Source organism: Paecilomyces variotii (genome assembly GCF_004022145.1).
Source record: "Paecilomyces variotii strain CBS 101075 chromosome Unknown C8Q69scaffold_9, whole genome shotgun sequence".
NCBI lineage: Eukaryota > Fungi > Ascomycota > Eurotiomycetes > Eurotiales > Thermoascaceae > Paecilomyces > Paecilomyces variotii.
Genome location: NW_021167148.1, coordinates 1,209,018 through 1,231,352, shown reverse-complemented (window position 1 = coordinate 1,231,352; position 22,335 = coordinate 1,209,018). Strand labels below are relative to the sequence as shown.

General features: G+C 49.7%; 2 protein-coding genes across 2 annotated transcripts; one reads left to right on the top strand and one right to left on the bottom strand.

Moving 5' to 3' along the window:
• Window positions 1-1,014: 1,014 nt before the first annotated feature.
• Window positions 1,015-3,031, bottom strand: C8Q69DRAFT_336123 (L-ornithine N5-oxygenase sida). The gene is made up of 3 exons (XM_028627531.1): window positions 2,939-3,031; window positions 1,970-2,866; window positions 1,015-1,915 (listed from the first exon to the last, which is right to left on the bottom strand). The coding sequence occupies exons 2-3, from the start codon at window positions 2,836-2,838 to the stop codon at window positions 1,291-1,293; spliced, it is 1,494 nt and encodes a 497-aa protein (XP_028483450.1). The 5' UTR covers window positions 2,839-2,866; window positions 2,939-3,031; the 3' UTR covers window positions 1,015-1,290.
• A 1,965-nt stretch (window positions 3,032-4,996) lies between these two features.
• On the top strand, window positions 4,997-20,692 carry C8Q69DRAFT_509026 (putative nonribosomal siderophore peptide synthase; the record flags this gene model as incomplete). The annotated part of the gene is made up of 8 exons (XM_028633046.1): window positions 4,997-9,341; window positions 9,400-9,648; window positions 9,705-9,889; window positions 9,938-12,346; window positions 12,423-12,568; window positions 12,623-15,720; window positions 15,772-20,471; window positions 20,534-20,692. 8 exons carry the CDS (start codon window positions 4,997-4,999, stop codon window positions 20,690-20,692), a joined length of 15,291 nt encoding a protein of 5,096 aa, XP_028483449.1.
• Between the last annotated feature and the right edge of the window lie 1,643 nt (window positions 20,693-22,335).

The following is a 22,335-nucleotide window of genomic DNA, read 5'->3' as shown; positions in this document are numbered from 1 at the left end:
GTCCGTATGGTATTATCATTTGCTGAAAATTCATCACATCTTCAGCGGGACCCCGAGACGTTGCAGAAGTTTCCATCGAACCGGAATGCGAGCACCGCCATCACTCAGCTTGGCGGTTGGCAATGACCTGGCAGACGGGCTAGAAACTCAATGTGTGAGATTATTGGGAAGTTGCTCGAACGGTTAGCAATAATAATTCCTCGAGTGTGGGCAGTATGGTCGAGTGTGTAAGAAAGAGTGAATTAACTAGTTATGACCAACTAACTAATACCTGTTGAGTTAGCAGACACTCTGTCGGACAAACTAGTGGCAACGCTACGCGGCGATGTATCATTATCTGATTTGATCATCAGTTCGATCAGTAACTAGTTAAATAACTTGAGACACAAGAATCATGGCGAAACATGCGGACGGTTCCATCGCCTATAAGCCGTTGAAGTCCAGTCCATGGGTCTTTGCGCCTCCTGGAAGCCAACCAGCCAGCCATGTCCAGATCCGAACCGAGCCTGAAGGCAGTTTTTGATCAGATAAAAATTTTTTCCTTTTATCTGATGGCACCATTCTCCAAGTGTCTCATCGACCCGCTTTTCCCGACCCGCTTCATCGTACCAGACTATTATGGAGTAAAACGCCTGCTTGGCAATGACGGTCCGAATACTACCACGATAATACCATGATAATACCATACGTGCCTAGAGGAGTCAGGATTTCACTCGCGTACTGGTCAATACAGCTCGTCCATACGTCGTCTGATCTTGCCCCACGAGCCCGAACAAGGGTTTCCCAAGGGCGGATAGTTCCGCTACGTGCGTTCCAGAGCTGTGGGAGCCCACGAGCGGTCGGATTGGAGAGGTGCCTGCAGCCGTCAGTTGAAGAAGCTAATACACGGAGTAGACGGTATCGAATGAGTCGAGCCGGAGCTGCGTGCTTTTTCCACAAAGCAAGACAACCCGGCAGACGCCCTTGCTCGATACTTCAAAAAAAAAGAACGGTCAAACTTTTTAATAATAATAAGAGACAAGCACATGGTGACCTATCGTTGTGTTGCGGAGAGTATTTCTAAATTACATGGTCCGTCTACCCTTTTGAGAGGAAAGCTGCCAACTAGTAGTGAATCCAAAAATGCTGGAAGACCAAACAGAAGAGAAAAAGAAAGGAAAATGCCATCAACCTAGGAGCAGTCGTCGGACACAGCTCGCTCGGATCAGCCAAGACCGGAGAACACCAGAATAAGGAATTAGAGCCGGGGGTCAGCAGCAACAATAATAATCATAACTTAATCCACGGCATCTACAGCATGGCACGGTACGCCGTGGACGACACCGACCGCGAGCTAAGCTTATCCCCGAAGATGGAACTGACCATCTCCCCACCTCGGCTTGCTAGCACCGAGAGTAAGCTGTCACTCAGGCCGTGGGTATTCTCGTTGCAGCCCTGCAGCCAAATGCCTGCCTGCCGGCTGACTTTGCTTCGATCCAGCTCCACACCGTAATTTCGTCCGACCTTCCACTCGTTTTGTCCGGCCGGTCTCAGCTGCTGGACCTTCTCCAGGAGGCCTTCATGGGCGTTCCTCAAGTATCCCGTGGCGACCATGAGCGCATCGACCTCGAGAATCTCCGTGTCCTCGGGGGAAGCGTTTTTCTTGGCAGACTCGACGTGGATTCGGATTCGACCCTGAGGGTTGGCGTTGTCAACCTTGGTGATCTGGCGCGAAGGCAGGATGCGGTGCTGCCACTCCTTTTCGTTCGGATTTTGCACTTTCTGCGTATACATGTCATGGTAGATTTGCTCAATCAGCTCGAGCCGCACCACACTGTAGTTGGTTGCTTTGTCGGTCGCGAGCGCCCGCTTGCGCTCATCGGCTGGCTGGCTGTAGAACGTATCGACCCGCTCCGGATCAAAGATCTCGTTGACACTATCACTGGTAAGCGGCCGTCGATACAAAAGACAATTGGGATGGGGTGCCTACAATGGAGAGTCGTCACTGGGCCGAAGAGCCGTGTCCCTCATGATCAAGGTAGTTCTGCAGTTCGGATATCGAACCTGCAGATCATGGAATATCTCAGCAGCACTCTGACCACTTCCGACCACGGCAACGTTGTAAGCCGCCCTGGGATCCGTCAAAAGCTTTGGTATCGTTGTGCAGTAGGCAGAGGAATGCAGCACCCGGTAGTCTTGCGGGAAAGGCGCCGGGATCTTTGGCCGCCCTCCAGCAGCAATGACAACGTTGCGCGCTCTCCGTGCGGACACAACCCCGGTTGCCGTGTTCTTGGAAAAGACCGCGAAGCTGTCAATGACCGGGCTCCTGGGATCAGCTTTCTCTGGAACGACGCCGATGACCTCCTCTCCGTATGCCACCAGGTCGGAGAAGTGGCTTGCGCACCACTTCATGTAGTCCTCAAACTCCAGTCTAGCAGGGAGGAATGTACCCAGGTTGGCAAAGCTGACGAGGCGTCCTTTTTGGTGGAGATAATTCAGGAAGGTAAAGTGACTTCGCGGGTTGCGGAAAGTCGCCAGGTCTTTCAGGAAGGAAATCTGCATCCTCGACCCGGGGAGTAGCATGCCCGGATGCCATGCGAATTGTCTCTGCTTCTCCAGGAAGCACACCTTGGGCTGCCATCCGGAAGCCGATTGGGCTGCTTTGGGATCGAGGGCATCGTGTAGAGCGATGGCTATCGAGAGTGACGCGGGGCCAAATCCCACGCAGAGGAGATCGTACAGCTCACCATCCGCTGCAGAATTCAGCTTCGGGACTTGGGGCGCCATTGTTGGCATCTGCGCAGCTGCCGCAGAGCTGTTATTCGGAACAGAGAATGGCTGGGGGGCTAACGGGTCCATCTGACTGCTACAGCGCAAACGAGCACACCTAAACCAGGAGACATCGGTCAGCAATGGCACACATGGACTAAAAGAAGCAATCAGAGCCTGGACTACTGACAGGAAGGATATGAATCAGTATTGCGATCTTGGAAGAAAGGGTACGGGAAAAAAAAAAGTACCACGCTGCCTCCCCGCTATCTACTATGTTACGGGGGATCGGACGCGGATGATCAATCGGACAATGAACCGCGGAGGAACAGCGGCCCTTTTTATAACATCAGAAGCAACTGACCAAAGCACACCAGTTTCTGCCAAGTTGTGTCCGGTGGAATTTAATTTATGCCGTTTACAGCGTTTCCGGAGAAAAGCAGCGCTGGTAGCCTGGTAGTAGTCTGGTACTGACAGGGTCGAAACGACTGTCTAGTTTCCACTCTACCTTGTGCGGGACGAAAAACGCAGAAAGTAAACCAGAACCTTTTCCCACTCCTGCAGGGCATCGCCATGACCATCGCATCAACCGCCCAATAACCCAGTAATGATGGAGAGAGCCACGAGTAGCGTGAATGGGCCAGATCCACTGATCAAGACTCGAAGAAGAAACGAGAGAGAGAGAGAGAGAGAAAGCCCCGCAGGCGCTTGGCGTCAATAATAATGTCACGGCGAGGTCTTAGAGTCTACGTAATTAACTAACAAGGGCTCGGGTGGGCCGAAGAAAAGATCAGATTAGATCCGCGCTGGCCCGATGTCGGATTTCCGCGCGTTGGCGTTGTTCACTAGCATTTTTTGTTTCTTCTGGTAAGGGTAATAATAGTTACAGTAATTTAATATTCCTATTCAGGACGGAGAAGAGAAGAGAAAAAAAAAAAAGGAAAAAAGGAAAAAGAAAATTACATTGGGACTTGGCATACGCGGACGGATTCAAGCAATAATTATCATAGGGGAAGACCCGGGCTATGTCCATCCATCATCATTTCCATCATTGTATGTTAGTTAGTTACATCTGTTACATTTGGTCGTAAATAATTGTTGTTTGATATAATTGGAAACAGAATGGCTTTATTATTTATGATTCTAAATGCGATCACAGGTCATCTGAGGACATCTACCATACACAAACTACCATCTCTCTTGTTATTTCTTTTTTCGGATCACTTGCTCATCCATCTCATGATCTCACTCACCATTGTCCCGTCCCGTCCCTCCCTCCAAGACCCTTGTCTGCATCTTTTTCCTGGCTGTAGTTAACCAGTTACTCTGCCGTAGTGGCTCATCTGCCCGCCTGCTGACTTGCCTTTTCTGCTTCTATTGATCGTAGCCTAGTCCTCTCCCTTGTGCTTTTTTTTTCTTCTTCTTCTTCCAACTATTTTCTTTTTCTCGGAGCTAACAGAAGAACCAACTGACCCTGACTGATACTAATCAGATGGCTCTTATTCAGTAGTTGCTTATTCGCGGGTCTCGTCATTGTTTCCCGTTCATACTCTAGGCACATCGCCCGGAGCAAAGGATGAACAACCAGAACCATCGCAGCGGAAGTTGAAGCCAGTACGAGGCTCAACGAGCGTCTAAGTACAGTACTACATATTATTACCCACTGACCTTTACCTAGAGGACTCGACTAACTTAGCACCAAGTAATAATAACAATAATAATAATTAATTAATTAGCCAGCAACCTAGGCTCCCATCTACGAGTAAAGCGCCGCTAAGTTGAAGTCTCGGGGATAACTCAGTCGGGCTTTCGAGGCTCCACCCAGCAAGTATCCGACCCCGCCGTCAAGCTGCATCGATCTCACACTCCAGGAGGGGCTGTGAGAGCTGGCCGCATAGCGCGCTTCAGGTGGCCAAACTCGCTGGGGACTGTTCGTGATGCCCGGACAAATGCGATTGCCTCGCACGGATCTTGTTTTCTTTTTGGATTGCCCTGATTGGCATTGCTTGCCTCTGCTTGACTTCCATCTCTCCTCCATGTACACCGAGATGCCCACTCACGATTGAAAAAGCAAACTTCTGTTTTTCTTCAATTTCCCTCTTGACCGATTGATATGTCGGCTTTACGCACAGTGCCTTTACACACTTATAGTTAACAAGGCCCCCCTTGCCTGGGAACTGCCATTCATCCAATCCTGACCAGAAGAGACTACTTCAAAGAACACAAAGAAACATAAATCTTCAACACGATGGATCGATACACTTCTTTCCCGCAGTTTTATCCCCGCGATGATGACCTCATCTCTTCAGGGTCGGTGGTGGAGTGGAAAATCCCCGGGAAGAGCATCTCCAAAGAAGTCCTCGCCTTGTCTTGGGCAACCCTGCTGCGCTCCTTCACTGGTGTAGAATCTCCGGTATTCAACTTGGACGGCAGACCGATCAGAGCAGATTTGTCTGCCAGGACCATCCATGAGATTGCGTCCGACCTGCTTCCTCAGCCAGACAGCACTTATTCAGCCATTCTCACTGAAGGAGTTGAGAACATCTCTCTCCAAGCGCAGGAACAGAGAGCTACATCGCTGGCGGGTGCTCTGCTGATTGCGGTAGACTTGGAGACCGGTGCGGGATATCTCTCTGCGGACGGCGTTAGCATCACGCCGTCGTTCCTCGATCAGATCGGCCGGCAGCTGAAGCAAGTGATCCAGAACCAGGCTCGAACTAGTGGGCTGCAGGTGGTTGTACCTGCAGCTGAACATCCGGAGCTGTCCATCGCGAACCCGCAACCGCATATTCTCCCTGGACCCCAGCTCCTCCATCAACTTGCATTAACTGGCAAATGCGGTTCAAATGGCGCCATTGATTTCCTCCATGCAGACGGGACAGTGCAAAGCTTATCCTATGACCTCCTGGACCGACTTTCTACGAGACTGGCTGCCCGCTTGGCAGAGACATTGGGTCCTGTCAAGCAAGGTGAGGCTCACGACGTGGTAATCCCGGTGCTATTACCACAGTCCGTGGATCTATACATCTCAGTTATCGCCATCCTCAAGGCAGGTGCTGCTTTTTGCCCTCTTAGCCTAGACTATCCCCCTGAACGGATCGACTTCATCGTAAATGATGTGGCTGCTGAGGTGGTTGTTACGCAAAGCCACCTTGCAACGAAACTATCCTCTCTCGATTCAGTACGAGTGGTTTTTACAGATGACCTGCAGTCAATTGAGACACCTTCTAGTTTACCCGAGAGGACTATCAGCCCAGAGAGATTAGCCTACGTGATGTACACGTCCGGTTCGACTGGACGTCCAAAGGGGGTTGGCATTTCACATCGTGCGGTGACGCAGTCACTACTCGCACACGACGAATTGATTCCAACGTTCAAGAGGTTCCTACAATTTGCATCACCGACTTTTGACGTTTCAGTCTTCGAAATGTTCTTCCCTCTATACAGAGGTGCAATTCTCGCTGCCGCAGACCGGGAAACCATGCTACGGGATATCTCGTCGGTGATGAGGAAGTTGGACGTTGACGCTGCAGAGCTCACTCCAACAGTTGCCGGAGAGTTGCTTCAGAGACGAGATAATGCCCCGTCCCTGAAGATACTCCTCACAATCGGCGAGATGCTTACACGGCATGTTGTGGACGAGTTTGGAGGATCGGAAAATCGAAAAGGCATTCTCCACGGAATGTATGGACCGACGGAAGCAGCAATACACTGTACGATCGCCTCTGATTTCCAGACAAGCGCGCGGGTCAACCTTATTGGGAAGCCCTTCAAGACCGTTTCTGCATATGTTGTCTCCACCGAGCAAAAAGGAGATATGCAGAACGGGGAACCAGAAATTCTCCCTATCGGCCAGATTGGTGAATTGGTTGTAGGTGGTCTGCAACTTGCGGAAGGCTATATCAATCGACCAGAGGAGAACTCAACGGCTTTCCTAATTAGCAAGCTACACGGTCGGTTATATCGAACCGGCGACAAAGCTCGGCTTCTTCCCAATGGTGAAATCGAATGTTTTGGGCGAATATCCAGTGGTCAAGTGAAGCTCAGAGGCCAAAGGATAGAACTGGGTGAAATTGAACAAGTTGCCTCCAAGACAGATGGTGTGCGGAGCACGGTGGCAGTTATTGTGGACGGAACGCTTGTTATTTTCGCACTTGTCAACGATGACAAAGTTACCGCAAATATTATCCGCGAGACATGCAAGCGGTGGTTGCCGAGATTCATGGTTCCCGGCGAATATATTCTCATGAACAGTTTCCCTCAACTCCCATCTGGAAAGGTTGATAGAAAAGCCCTCGAAAGGGAGTTCGTCCAACGACGGGAGGCCATGGTGTCGTCCGGCGAGCAGAGATTCCGGGACGCTCTTGAAGAAAAGATCGTCAGATGTGTCTCTGAGACTCTCGGAACCGTGCATTATGATCGACAGGAACTCACAGCAGCTGGTCTAGATTCTTTGACAGCAATTCGGTTGGCATCCCGACTTCGTACGGAGGGAGTAAATCTGGACGTCGGGAAGCTCCTCGAGGCTAACTCCATCACCGGAATCTGGCGTCTTGCGGGTGACCTACATGATAGAACGTCAGAAGAAGGCGAGAAAGGCCATATTCTGAGTGTAAAGCAGAACATTGTCAATGCTACCATCGAAAGGTTGCGTTCCATTGACGTTCTCTCAAAGATCCAGAATGTCGAGCCTTGCAGTCATATCCAGCTGGCTATGCTTGCTGAAACTGGTCGCAATCACCAAGCATACTGTAATTGGATCGAGCTCGAATTTTCCGAGGGTATTGAGACTTCTCTAATCAAACGGGCCTTTCAAAGTATCGCGCAAGAAAATGATATATTGCGATCTGGATTCATTGAGACTGGACTGGGAGACAGCTCCTACAGCATGTTCAGTTGGAAGGAATTAGACGCTGATATTTTCGAAGAAGTCCCGTCCTTCAGATACGACATTCGCTTGGACGATGCGAATGGCATTCTGTATCCGCTTAGAGTGCAGCTCAAGCAAGAGAGACAACACGTTCATGCTCTAATCCATTTGCACCATGCCCTTTATGATGGATGGTCGTGGGAGCTGATCCTAGAAGATCTCCGTGTGGCTCTCAGAGGAACGACTCCGACACGGAGACCGCCTTACAAGCGTGTTACTGATTTCTACCTGGAATTCAATGGTCTTCCATCTGCAGGCGATTCATCAGTCTATTGGCAAGACAATTTACACGACGTGACTCCTACAACATGGCCAAACCTGAATGACAAGAATGATATTCCTAGAGGAACAGGAGTAGCCCAACGAATATTGTCAATTCCCGCTTCAGAAATAGAAAAGGCATCAAGGGGGTTCGGAGTCAGCCGGCAAGCCATATTCCAAGCCGCCTACGGCTATTTGCTTTCCTCATATTTGGAAACATCAGATATTGTTTTTGGAACCGTATTCTCTGGTCGCACATTACCTATTGAGGAGATTGAGTCCATCATAGGACCATGCATCAGAGTCCTTCCGACGCGGATAAACATCGACAGCACACGAAATATAGCAGATCTGCTAGCGGCGATCAATAGTTCAAATCGAAAAGCTCTCCGATATGGGCACCTCTCTCTTCAGGACATCAAAAGGGCTTCTGGAATTGATCCAGGAGTCAGCTTGTTCGACAGTCTGATCATATGGCAAGAGACGCTGAGCAGAGAACAGCAATCGACTGATCTCTTCAAGGAAGTCGCAGCTACTGACTTCCTCGAGTTTACAATGACTCTGGAGCTGCAACCTCGAGGTAATGAAATCCAGGCCAGGGTCAATTTTCAGACGTCAGTCCTACCAGCTGCTCAGGTCGAAATATTCTTGGAGCAGTTAGAGGCCGTGGTATCCTTGTTTATACACTCTACCGACCTTCCAGTCGACAAAATCAGTGACTTCCTTCCCCCATCAGTTCTTTCAATAGAGAATGAGAACTTCGAGCCCCAGCTTGATCTCCCGCGACTGGCGTATTCTGTTGAAAAGCTGGCTTCTGAGGACCCGGATAGGATTGCAATTGAGTTCCTACATTCTTTAGATCTGGAGAGCGGTGCTGGGACGAAAGAAGAAGTCACCTACTGTCAATTGAATGCCAGGGCAAATCGCTTTGCCCATCATCTTATCGAGCTTGGAGCGACCGACAACGACCTTGTTGGCGTTATCCTAGAAAAGTCCGCCGACCTCTATATTTCCATCCTCGCAGTTGCCAAGATTGGGGCTGGATACGTCCCAATTACACCAAATACACCTCCTGATAGAGCAACGTTTATTCTGGCCGAGTCTAGGGCACGGTTTTGCATTACTGACTCTTTTATAGCGCAGAAATTGCATATTGCAGGTTCTTTGAAATTGATTACACTCGACAGGGAGAATTTCGACAGTTATCCTACTACTAATACCCCGTCTCGCAATGGAGCGGACAATCTTGCATACGTTGTTTTCACTTCTGGAAGTACAGGAAAGCCAAAGGGCGTTCTTATCACCCATCATAATCTACAGAGTAATCTGGCAACTCTTACGGAATTGTATCCAGTGGAAGAGGGATCAAAACTGCTCCAGGCGTGCTCTCAGGCTTTTGACGGTTGGTGCTTCCTTTTTTGCTTCTAACATGAGATAAAAAGGCTGATGATAGATGGTAGTTTCGGTATTCGAAATATTTTTCTCATGGCACAGAGGCATGACCCTTTGTTCAGCCACTAACGACATAATGTTCGGGGACATTGAACATGTCATCCGGGTCATGAATGTTACCCATCTCAGTCTTACACCTACAGTGGCTGCACTCATTCACCCAAGTAATGTGCCAAAAGTCCGATTTCTCGTTACAGCTGGTGAAGGCATGACGACAAAGGTTCACAGAGACTGGGGGGGAAAGGGGCTGTACCAGGGTATTTTCCATCCAGAGTCCGTAGCCCACGATGCAATCGTTGACTAAATCCACTAGGTTATGGCCCAAGCGAGACAACAAACATCTGTACAGTTCGGCCTAATGTTGGACCATCCGATCCGATTAGGAATATTGGTAGACCATTCAAGAACACTTCTGCGTTTGTTGTCTCTGGTGATAAGACTTTCTCGTTGGTTCCTCGGGGCGCAGTTGGCGAGTTTGTTTTTGGAGGTGACCAAGTGGTAAGTTGACGATCAATTCATCGTTTAACCATACTGACCCCCAGACAGGGTAGAGGTTATCTGAACATGCCAGACTTGACAAATGAGAAGTTTATCGAACATCCTCGCTATGGTAGACTCTACAGATCTGGAGACTTTGGGCGTTTACTCGCAAGTGGCGCTCTACTCTTCACGGGTCGCAGAGATGACCAGGTGAAGCTCCGTGGTCTTCGAATTGAACTCGGGGAGATCAACAGTATTCTTCTGCGGGATGGATCTGTCAAAGACTGTGCCACCATGATTGTTAGCAATAAGAACCAAACCCAGCAGCAACTGATCTCATTCTGGACACCAGCCACCCCAGTGATCGAGACGGATAATGAAGGCTACAAGAAGATAATCAACTATCTCTTTGAGGATCTCCGTTCGGCCTTGCCTGGTTACATGGTGCCGTCGTCACTCATACCAATTGACTGCATTCCTATGACGTCTCAGAAAAAGACTGATCATAGAAGACTACAGGAGATCTTCTGGGCAATGGAACCAGAGCAGCTGGAGAGCTTTTCTGCAGAAGTTGAGCCTGCCGGGGTTGATGACAATTTCTCTGATTTGGAACAGCGAGTTGCGGCCGTTCTTTCTGAGGTTACTCTCGTCCCACTACACAGCATCCATAGAAACACGTCATTCTACAGCCTCGGCTTAGATTCGGTGTCCGCTATATCTTTTTCGAGGGGACTGAGAGATGCCGGTATTGGGAAACTCGATGTCTCCGTTATACTCCGCCAAAACTCGGTGGCGAGACTAGCCAAGACATTATCAGAGAGAATTTTGGAAGTCAATGGAATACATAAACACACAACGTTGGATAAAGCCTTCAAAGAAGACTTCATAACCCAGGTGACGTCCGAATTTGAAAGAGCTGGAAAAGAAATCGCAGAAATTCTCCCGTGCACTCCGCTTCAGGAAGCAATGCTCTCCCAGACAGAGAGCAAGGATGCTCGGACCTACTTTAATCACCTTCTGTTCAGAGTGAATGGGGATTCTGACAAATTCAGAGAGGCTTGGTGGAACATGGTATTAAGACATGATATTTTACGAACATGCTTCGTTTCCACCGATGATGCGCGGTTCACTTACGCTCAGGTGGTCTTAAAAAATGCTGATCTACCATGGTCATCTCTAGTGACGACGGCTAATCTCCTGACATCCGCAATCGAAGAGCGGAAGATCAAGTCTGCGGACACATATCAGGACCCCTTGAAATTACCCTATTCTCTGACGCTCTTCAATGTCCAGGAAACTGGCGAAAAGGTCCTGTTATTCTCTCTTCACCATGCACTTCATGACGGTGAGGCTATGGCAGTCCTTTTGCAGGAAGTGGAGACAACGTATCATGGAGAATCACTACCTGATGCAGTACCATTTCGCAAATTCATCGAGTATACCGTCAATGCACCGCTCGATGCATCCAACGAGTTCTGGAGCCGCTATCTGTCTGACTTATCTCCAAGGCTGCTGTGTTCACCCTCAAACAATGGGCCCCAGCAAGGTGATCCTGGCTATCTGCAAACCCGATTGTCATTGGATATCCCCTTCGATGCATTCGAAAAGCAGTGCAAACAGGTCTTGGCGACACCCTTGAACGTTTTTCACACAGCCTGGGCTAGATTGCTCGCCTTCTACACTGGCTCTACAGATGTTTGTTTCGGTAATGTCTTTAGTTGTCGGACAATCCCACTAGAAGGTGTCGAGAGGATAGTCGGGCCATGTTTCAATACACTCCCTTTCCGCGTCAGAATACCCTCGACGGCGACAAATACTGACATCTTGAAGACCGTCCAAGAGAGCAACGTCGAGATCCTGGAACACCAGCTAAGCTCTCTGCGAAATATTCAGAAGAATGTCCTGCGTAACGGAGTGAGATTTTTTGATACTCTCCTTATTTTACAGAACAATGCTCGAGGGTTGAGTCGCGACTTGTGGCAACTGCTCGAAGAACAAGGAGATATGGACTTCCCGATTATATGCGAAGTTACGCCACACCTAGACGAGAATAAAGTCCATATATGCCTGCACAGAGAAACGTCGCGGCTCTCTCAATCTGATGCAGAGATCCTCCTCCAGAACTTTGTCACATTAGTCCAACACACTGTCAGATATCCTTCTGCTCGGGCTGCTGATCAAAGTATTCTGGATACTAGGGCAAATTTGCCTTTGCCAACGACTGGTCAGAACGGTCTCCTCGTTGCAAGCAATTCTCATTCAGAGCTTCCTAATTCCAAATCGACATCGTATTCCTGGACGGCAGAAGAGACAGAGATTCGGGACTTGTTGTCCAATCTTTCCGGGGTCCAGAGCGAGCTGATTAAGCTGGAGACAACAATATTCCAACTGGGACTCGATAGTATCAACGCTGTGCAGATCGCTGGCGCCCTGAGGAAACGTGGCTATGAAGTGTCTGTGATTGACATTCTTGAAGTAAATACCCCTATATGTGACCATATGTAGACATCTTTCTCATAAGATTCTGTTTTACTGACTGACTATGACACAGACCCCAGCCGTGAGTGAGATAGCATCGCTTCTTACTCGCCAGCAAGAGGATGCGTCTCACGAGCAAGAATTTGATTTCGCATCCTTCGAGACCAAATATCGTCCTCGCGTGTGTGAGCAGTTGGGCATCGACAGTACCCTTGTACAGTCAGTACGCCCCTGTACTCCTGTACAATCAGGAATGCTCTCTCTATTTTATAGCTCAGGGGGCGAGTTGTATTTCACCCGCGTGGTCCTGAGATCATATGCTCCTCTTGACGAAAAGCTTCTCAACGAAGCTTGGACGAGGACTGTTGCAAGACACGAGATGCTGCGCACAGGGTTTGTCCAGCTGCAAGATCAGCAATACCCCTTTGCCATGATTACATACCACAAGGATGCCATGCCACTACTTTGGTATGGAGAGCCTCTAGAGTCGGGGACTAGCAACGAGGCGCTTTCGAGAAGAAAGAATATTCACGCCAATCTCCACCGGCCTCCCTGGTACCTCGCAGTAAAGACCACAGCGTCCAGTACATTTCTCGAGTTCTCAGCTCTTCATGCGATTTATGATGCCCAGTCCTTAGAGTTGGTCTTTAGGGATGTTGCAGCAGCCTATACTGGCCAAAGCTTGGCTGATGTTATCCCAATTGGTCCTGTGTTGAGTCATATTCTCACATCCAGTGTGCTCGAGAGCGACGCTACGGAGAACTTCTGGAAAGACGTTCTCAAAGAATCACAAGTGGTTAGATTCCCTGACCTAAACCCATTGCATGCAGAAAAGGGAAAGTTGTCCGTGGTCTCAAAGAAAAGTTCTCGGTCATTGACTTTGTTGGACACTGGATGTCGAGACCTAGGCATTACGCTCCAAGCTGCTGGACAAGCTGCATGGGCCAGACTGCTGTCTGCATATACCGGTGAAACAAACATAGTCTTCGGGCTTGTGCTATCTGGTCGTGACCTATCTGAGATGGCGAAAGAGGCAGTGATGCCGTGTCTGATGACAGTGCCTTGCCCATGCCGCGTGCAGAATACTAATCGTGATCTCACCAGCCGCATCATGAAACTAAACGCTGGGCTCATGAAAAATGGCCGTACGCCATTGTCAAAAATCCAGCGATGGCTGAAGTCTGAACAGGGATTATTTGACACGCTGTTTGTGTACCAGAAAATGTCATCTGGGACAGAGGACTCTCGTCCTTGGGAGGTCGTGGAAGATGACGCTAAGATCGACGTGTGTACCCCTTCTTCACTAAATACCGGTGTGAAAGCTTACCATTTACAGTATCCTGTGTCGATTGAAATGATTCCCCGCTCTGGAGAGCTGGAGTTGCGGCTGACCTGCAAAAGCGATGTTGTCCCCCAAGAACAAGCATCCCTCATTCTAGAGCAGTTCGACAAGTTCATCATAGACTCCATCTTTTCGCCGGATTCAAGCTCTGATGACTGTTCCGGCGTCGGCCGCGACTTTCTATCTATTACACCTGCCAAAGAACAGAGAATACCTTCCCCAGTGCAGCTGCTGCACGAATTCGTCGAAGAAAGTGCGCGCAAAGTACCTCAGAAGATAGCATTTGAGTTCGCAACCAGCATCGAAAGAAACGGGGTCGAAAAGAGAGTCTGGACTTACGAGGAATTCGATTCTGATGGAAATAAGTTTGCCCATCTCTTACAAAGATTCGGAGCTCAACCAGGGCAGTTAATCGGTATATGTTTCGATAAATGTCCTGAAGCATCGTTGGGAATCCTTGCTGTCTTAAAAGCAGGCTGCGCATACGTGGCTCTGGACCCCAATGCACCGATCGCCAGAAAACAATTTATTATGGGCGATGCAGGTTCCAAGTTGCTGCTATGTACCCTCGACAAGAAGGCAGAGTTGGAGACCATTCCTGACATCAAAGTACTTGCGCTAGATGAACCGGGTATTTTGGACGATGTACCGTCAGGTGCAGTGGTCCTTGATCGACCGGTAACGCCACAGGACGTATGTTACTGCTTGTATACGTCTGGAACTACTGGGACACCAAAGGGATGCGAAATAACCCACGACAATGCTGTTCAGGCTATGCTAGCTTTCAGCAGGCTTTTTGATGGCCATTGGGACGACGAGTCTCGATGGCTCCAATTCGCTTCTTTCCATTTTGACGTTAGTGTCCTTGAGCAATACTGGAGTTGGAGTGTTGGCATTTGCGTCACTTCGTGCCCTCGCGATTTGCTATTTGAAGACCTCGCCGGTACGATTCGCGCACTGCAGATCACGCACATTGATCTTACTCCTAGTCTCGCGAGGCTGCTCAGTCCGGACGAGGTTCCTTCTCTGTGTCGCGGTGTATTTATCACGGGAGGAGAACAACTGAAACAAGAGATCCTTGATGCATGGGGAGAGCAGGGAGTCATCTACAATGGATATGGTCCAACAGAGGTCACAATAGGTTGCACCATGTTCCCCAGAGTCCCCGCTAACGGAAAACCGTCAAATATTGGGCCTCAATTTGATAATGTCGGATCATATGTCTTCCAGCCTGGGACGAAAACCCCCGTCTTGCGCGGCAGTGTGGGTGAGCTTTGTGTCTCGGGTCCTCTTGTCGGACGTGGCTACCTTAATCGTCCGGATTTGACAACGGAGAAGTTCCAGTTCTTGGAGGAGTTCAACGAACGCGCTTATCGAACAGGTGATCTCGTGCGGCTCTTATGGGACGGTACTTTCCAGTTCCTGGGCCGCATAGATGACCAGGTGAAACTGCGTGGACAGCGTCTTGAGATTGGGGAAATCAACGAGGTAATCAAAGGCGCAGCGCCAGATGTGGGAGAAGTTGCTACGTTAGTAGTCAAGCATCCAAAGCAGTCAAAGGAACAACTGATTTCCTTCGTCACTAAGGGCAGCCAGAAGCAGAAACGAAATTCCGTGGAGATCTGTATCAATGAGGATGATGGCAGCTTGTTATCAGCTGTTAAGAATGCCTGCCGGTCTCATCTTCCTGGCTACATGGTCCCAACGCATATCATTCCCATCACATCTTTCCCTCTGTCTGCTAATAACAAGGCGGACGCGAAGACTCTAAAGGCATTGTACCAGGCTATGTCGATCGAAGAATTGCAGTCATTGAACTCGCTGAGCAGAGACGCGGTGGATGTGGACGATGAGACATTGAAGAAAGTTATTTCTGTGCTTTCGGGATATCTTGGTAGTGCAGATAAAGAAATATCCCCTGAGTCCAGTATTTACGAACTGGGTTTGGACTCGATTTCAGTGATATCATTTGGCAGGGCTCTCAGGGAAGCCGGATTTTCGCAGGCACAGCCGTCAGTCATAATGAAGAGTGAGTATCTATCTAATGTGTGATTTCGAGACAGAGCTGACCCTTTTTAAGACCCCACTATTTCTGGAATAACGAAGGAGCTTCAAAGCTCAAGCATCAATTCCGCTTCGATGGAGAACATTTACAGAGAGGCACGACAAAACATCATGGCCTTTTCTCACAAATATCTCCATCTTGCTGCAGGTTACCTTCAAATCGCTTCTTCGACTATCGACGCTGTTGCTCCTTGCACTCCACTACAGGAAGGAATGATTTATCACTTCCTAGAAAGTGACAAGCCGCTATATTGCTCCTCTTTCGCTTTCGAGTTGGTACTTCCGATTGACTCCGAACGACTGAAAGGCTCATGGGAGCACTCGCAAAAGGCGGAGCAGCTACTTCGTACGAGGTTCGCGCCAACGCCAGACGGTTACGCTCAAGTCGTCCTCAAAGAGAGTGAGCTTCCGTGGTTCGAGATGACTACTGCAAATAGCGAGGATGTGGATAACTTGAGACGCCATAATTTCATGAAATGGTGCAAAAGAATGGGTGACTTCTGTGCTTCGCCCTGGCAGGTCGGTTTGATCACATCCCCAACGAGATCATTGATGTGTCTGGACATCTTCCATGCCCTATATGACGGCAACAGTTTACCGCTGCTGTTAGAGAAGATTGCTCACATATATCTTCAAAATGACTCTTCCTCCAGTGGACTTTCATTTTTGGATGTCTTGCCTCTGGGCCCCTTGTGCAAGATTCCTGGCGCAGAAAAGTTTTGGACTGAGCATCTGGCCGACGCTCCGGTGGGGACACTTTTCTCCAGTGCACGGCAAGATGATGACCAGTATAGCACAGCCAGTGCCAAACTCGATATCGACGACGTGGGTGGCTTGGAGGTCCTCAGACGATTGCTCAGTGTCACCGAGCAATCTATACTTCATGCCTGTTGGCTTCTCGTCCTATATCGTCAATTTGGAAGGGTCCCAACACTTGGTATGGTGGTTTCAGGGAGGGCGCTCGACGTCCCTGGAATAGAAGAATTGATAGGTCCATTGTTCAACACACTTCCAAGCAATGTGCGGTTCAGCCATCTCAGTACTTGGTCTGACCTAGTGCGGCGCTGTCACGATTACTATACTTCCACCATTCCTTTCCAACATACTCCTCTGCGAGATATAATGAAGTGGACACGCAGGTCTCCAGACCAGCCGCTCTTTGAGTCGCTGTTCGTATTCCAGAAAAGCAGCAGTATGCACACTTCCTCAGAGAAAAACCTATGGTTCCCACTGGACAGTGAAGCAGAGATGGGATATCCTTTGGCTTTCGAAGTACAACACAAGGACGACCAGTCGTTGACTGCGACAGTCGTTGCAAATACACAATCTATCTCCTCCGAAGACGCCCAGGATTTGCTTCGCCTCTTCCGGGACACTCTCTTGCAACTCATAGAGGACCCTTCAAGAGAGCTATCTTACAGCAATGGTGTCGCGACATCTCTGAACGGCCACGCCACCGCGACGACTCAGGGAACAGGAGAGTCCGACCGAGGACAAGGAAAAGCCACCCAATTTGAATGGAATGCCGAGTCCCAGATGATTCGAAATGTCATTGCTGAGCTGGCTGGAATTGATCCAAATGACATAAAAGAAACCACATCGATTTTCGAACTCGGTTTGGACAGCATAGATGCAATAAAGGTCTCTTCCAGACTGAAGATCCTCGACATAAGTCTGCCTGTCAGCACTATCATGCGCCAGCGCACTATCGAAAAAATGGCCGCGCAGCTAGTGCAACCGGTTAATGGCAGCTCATCTATCTCGAGGACATCCCTTTCCCGATACGAAAAGGATATAACCGAATGCCTGACCCGGGATGGAGAGATCTCCAAAGATACCATTCGAGTGTTGCCCGCAACCGCAATTCAAGAGGCCATGGTGGCGGAAATGGTGGCATCGGACTACACACATTATTACAACCATGATATCCTGGAGATCGAACCAGACGTGGACCTAGAAAGACTGAAAAGCGCTTGGGACCAAGTCTTCAAGACTCATCCAATCTTGCGGACGACCTTTGCGGAGATCTCAGACCCGCGTGTGCCATTTTCGTATGCCCAACTCGTGCATGATGTGGCTTTAGATATTCCTGTTGTTGAGTGGAAGGACCAACCAGTGAACAAGGTGCTCGAGGGCCAGATACCAGTCCGAGACAGAAACGCCAACAACACCGAGCCTCTTATGGCGCTGCGTGTTATATTGACCGAAAACAACAAGCGCTATCTGATTTTCTCAGTCGCTCATGCTCTCTATGACGGATGGTCACTCGGTTTGCTCCATGCCGACGTCGCAAAATGTTATGCCGGTGGATCTTGCGAGCGGCCTCCGTATGATGGTGTTCTGGAGCACTTGATTGAGTCTTCTGGACAGCAAGCTTCTGAGTATTGGAAAACTGCTCTTTCCAATTGCACTCCTACTAAATTCCCCGCAGGAGCAGACGCTGGCGGGCGGCAACAGGTTGTGCATCGCCAGGAGAAGACCCTTTTGGTGGCGGTCGAAGAAGTTAATAGCTTCTGCAAGAAAGTCGGGATTACTCTGCAAGCTCTCGCGTCTACGTGCTGGGCCCTTGTACTCGCGGAGTACGTCAAGAGGCTAGATGTCGTCTTCGGACTGGTACTTTCAGGTCGCGACATTGCCAATGCAGAGCAAGTGATGTTCCCTACTATGAACACAGTTGCCATGCGTTCTATTATCCATGGTACGCGGTCAGAAATGCTAAAATACACCCAAGGGGTTCTGGCTGATATGGCCTCTTATCAACATTTCCCTCTGAGAAAGGCAAAGCCCGACATGAGTTCTCGAGCACTCTTCGATTCTCTGTTCATCTACCAGAAAAGGCCAGAAGAAGCCGTCCATCCACAGAAGGCTTTATACAAATCTGTTGATGCGTCATCCAATCTAGAGTATCCTGTATGCGTTGAACTGGAGAATACGAGTGGATCGCTCATATGGAGAGTGGCATGCCATGATACTACTTTGGGAGCATCAGAGACTGCAGTGCTCTTGGAGCGTGTTTGTGATATGTTCGCTCTGATTCTCCAACAGCCAGATCGACCGGTTCTAGACTTTGTTGACAGTGGAGTCTCAATCTGTGAGGGCCGAGCGTTCCAGGAGCAGGCTGCGACAGCGCAGGCGACATCGAAAGACAATACAATCTCTCAGTCTCATGAAGAATGGTCTACACTTGAGACGAATATTCGTCAGGTTCTTGCGTCCGTGTCTGGAATTCCCGAGCAAGAGATTGGTAAGGATGCGACCCTGTTCCATCTCGGTCTGGATAGCATCAGTGCCATAAAAGTGTCGTCCTTGTTGAAGAAACAGTCTATCACGCTTCCAGTGAGTGACATGCTCAAGGCTGGTACCATCAGGGCGATGGCTAGGACCGTGAAGGTTGAGGGTATGGGATTCAAGTCTGGAGATGTGACACCGGTGCTGGATACCCTGCTGGCAAGGATCGATGTTCCTAGCTTGCTACAATCCTATGATATCCAGCGGCAGCATGTCGACCGGATCTCCCCTACGACTGCTGGCCAAACATACCTCCTGGCGATGAATGAGCTGAATCCATCCGTGTTCTACCCGAAATTCTGGTACAAAATCCATGACCTCAATGATCACAGCCGGTTAGATGATGCATGGAGGCTTTTGATACAACGTGAAGCCATGTTACGCACCGCCTTCATTCCGACGGCTGAGAGAGACATGCCTTATATCGCAGTGGTGCTGAATGATATCCGGAACCCTATCGTTTGGCACGCATCCAATGCTGCTGGGGAATCGAAGAAGAGAAACATCCATTCAGTGCCAGTGACACTCCACGCCTACGCGAGAACCGATGCTATCTACATAGCGCTTGAGATTCACCATGCACTTTACGATGCCGTGAGTCTTCCAATGCTTATCGATGCTCTTGGCAGTTTCTGCAATGGTGAGGTTTCCAAGAGTGAGTCGAGCCTTGATCTGGCGACACTCGTGGCGTTTCAAAGTACTAGATCGCCTGTGGAGAAGCGACGGGAGTTCTGGGAAGGCTATCTTGGGCAGAGAACGTACAAGAAATCAGAGACACTGGCATCATCATACACTGAGATCAAGAGCTTCTATCGACCGGGACTGCTCTCGGATATCTCGCGGGTCGAAATGGCGGCACGACAGCACGCGATAAGTATTCAAGCTCTGTTCCTAGCGGCCTACGCGCGCGTACAATCGCGGTTGACAAAGACCAATGATGGATCAGAAACGGGTCATGTCATCGTCGGATTGTATCTAGCAAACCGCGGCCACGATCTGGAAGGATTAGAAGAGCTCACAGCGCCCACGGTGAACATTGTCCCTCTGAAGATCGAAAATGCAGCAGCTAGCGGGGAGTCCATTTTCAGTGTGGCGCAAAGGATACAGAAGGATATACAGGAAATCGGGCGAATTGAGTATTCAGGCGTGTCGCTTGTGGAGATCGCAGACTGGACCGGCGTGCGAGTAGACACATGCGTCAACTTCCTCAGACTTCCTGAGTCTAGACCAGCGCAGGATCAGGATCACGGCGATAAACGACATGTGGGAGTGGAGCCAGCAGATCCCCAGGAAATCAAGGCCCTTCTGGCAGAGGACAATGGCAACGCCGAGGCGAAAGAGGATCACTGTTTGACCGTTAATCATGGCCAAGACAGCCAAAGCAGCTTTGACCCCGAGCGCTCTGGATTTTTAGAAGACATTTTCCTGGTATGTGACATCGCATATGGTTCCATGTGGCATCAAGAACTAACCGAGTCTGTCTTGCATAGCCGACGATTGATATCGAAGCTGCCGTCCGGGGGGACGCACTGGACGTGGGCGTCTTCGGGCCGAAGAATCTTGTCAACGAAGCGACAGCGGAAACCATACTCACCGATTTACGACGGGAGATCCTTTCTGTTATTACCCAGGATACGAATGGTTACTGATCCGTTGTGGCCAGCGGGAACGCTTTGGATCTGTCTCTTGTCGGAACAGATAACACGGTTTCGTCTTAAGCAAAGGTCAGCGGACATTCTCAAGGTCTAGGACGTGAGGAGATGGCAAGGAATGGGAAGGGGGGTTTTCTTGGAGCCCCTAGAAGATGATGATTGAGTTCCAGAGCCTTTGGTCGAAGGGAGTGTGGAGTGTGGAGATGACCACGAACTATCGACAGTTGGTCTGCAAGGGCGTCTTGTCTGTACAGCGGCGTTAATGGGGTCCAACACGTGGTTTCTGGTGGGGAGGTTTGACATCTTGAAGGGCTTTGTTGGTCGAGTATAGAGTGTGTTCAAACTTCACAGATGATGATGGATCTGGATCAGCATCATCATATTGTTTATTTTCGCGTTCCACAGCCCATATTATTATTGATACATAGATAGGACTTGGTAGACAGGGGATTGGTCTTGTATATAGACTGGATGGACAATAGCAATGTTCTTTTTCTACAGTGGTTTGGTTGTTTGTCTACTTAGTCTTAGAGACTCTTTCAGTTCAGATGCTTGGGTTGAATGTTGTGATCTCTTCAGGACTTCCGCTTAGTTAGCAAAGAGGGCACTCATGTGACTGGCACGCTGTGACGCGGTGGTCTGTGAGGGAGGGGCAGATGGCCCGTGATGCGACAAGTGGAGAGAGAGGTAAATGGGACCATTTGCCACTGATCTGGACTGCCTGGGATGTTAGGCTGCGTGTGAGAGTAGACGAACAACAGTTACTGTTGCTGAGAATTATCACTGTACTATAGTCTGCTTCTACCATTGGGAGGGAAAGCGGGAGTTGTAGAATCGAGAGACAACAGAGTGACCTGTCAGATACTTGGTGGTGTATGGCGTGCTGGGCAGGCTGTTGGGTACCCTGCGAGTACCAGCTGGGTCACTGTCAGTGTCTCTCGTCGCGGGCCGTCGCGGTGGCGCGTCGCCGCCCAAGGCACTAAACCCAATCAGGCGAACAAGTCAACAACAACGCGAGCGCGTGGGAAACTCTTGGGGAAAGAGCGACTGCGAGAGGCTTTTGGACCAAACCAAGAAGGCGCCCCGACTTCCTCGACATTCTCTCTTCTCTCTCTCTCTCTCTCTCCCTTTCCCGACATTCTCGTCCCTGGAAACTCTATCCCGCCTTTGTCCAACAATTAAAAAAATTAATTACAATAAAACACCAAAATATACGATCGCCAACCACTTCAAGGCACCCCTCGAACTACAACGTCCCGCAGTCCCTCACCGTTCATTGACGTCGTTGTTGCGATAACGCATCTTTTTTAGTGTTCCCCCCATCTGTCCGTGGCGGATTTTGTTGGATCTTCCGGAACCAACACGTCCCCTTGCGCGCGACCGTCAGCGCCTGGGTTTCCCGATCATCGAAGGGCCCCCCTCTTGTGAGATCTTTCTGGTTGTTGAATCAATCCCTTTCGGGGACGGGTCACTGGCGCTAAAAGAAGCGCACGCGAAAGGGAGAACAAGACAAGACGAACTCCCCCATCCCCATCGCACCTGCCGGACGTCGCGCGACGGTCGCCTGTCGAAACATTCCACGGCAAACGAGGCACCACTGCGCGCAGGACGAAGGGTTTCAGGGCGCGTGCCCGTGGAGT

Coding starts and splice junctions, on each gene's coding strand:
- C8Q69DRAFT_336123 (XM_028627531.1), bottom strand. CDS start 2,838: ATGGACCCGTTAGCCCCCCAGCCATTCTCTGTTCCGAATAACAGCTCT. Junction 1,916..1,969: donor CCCAGTGACGACTCTCCATT/GTAGGCACCCCA, acceptor TACCAGTGATAG/TGTCAACGAGATCTTTGATC.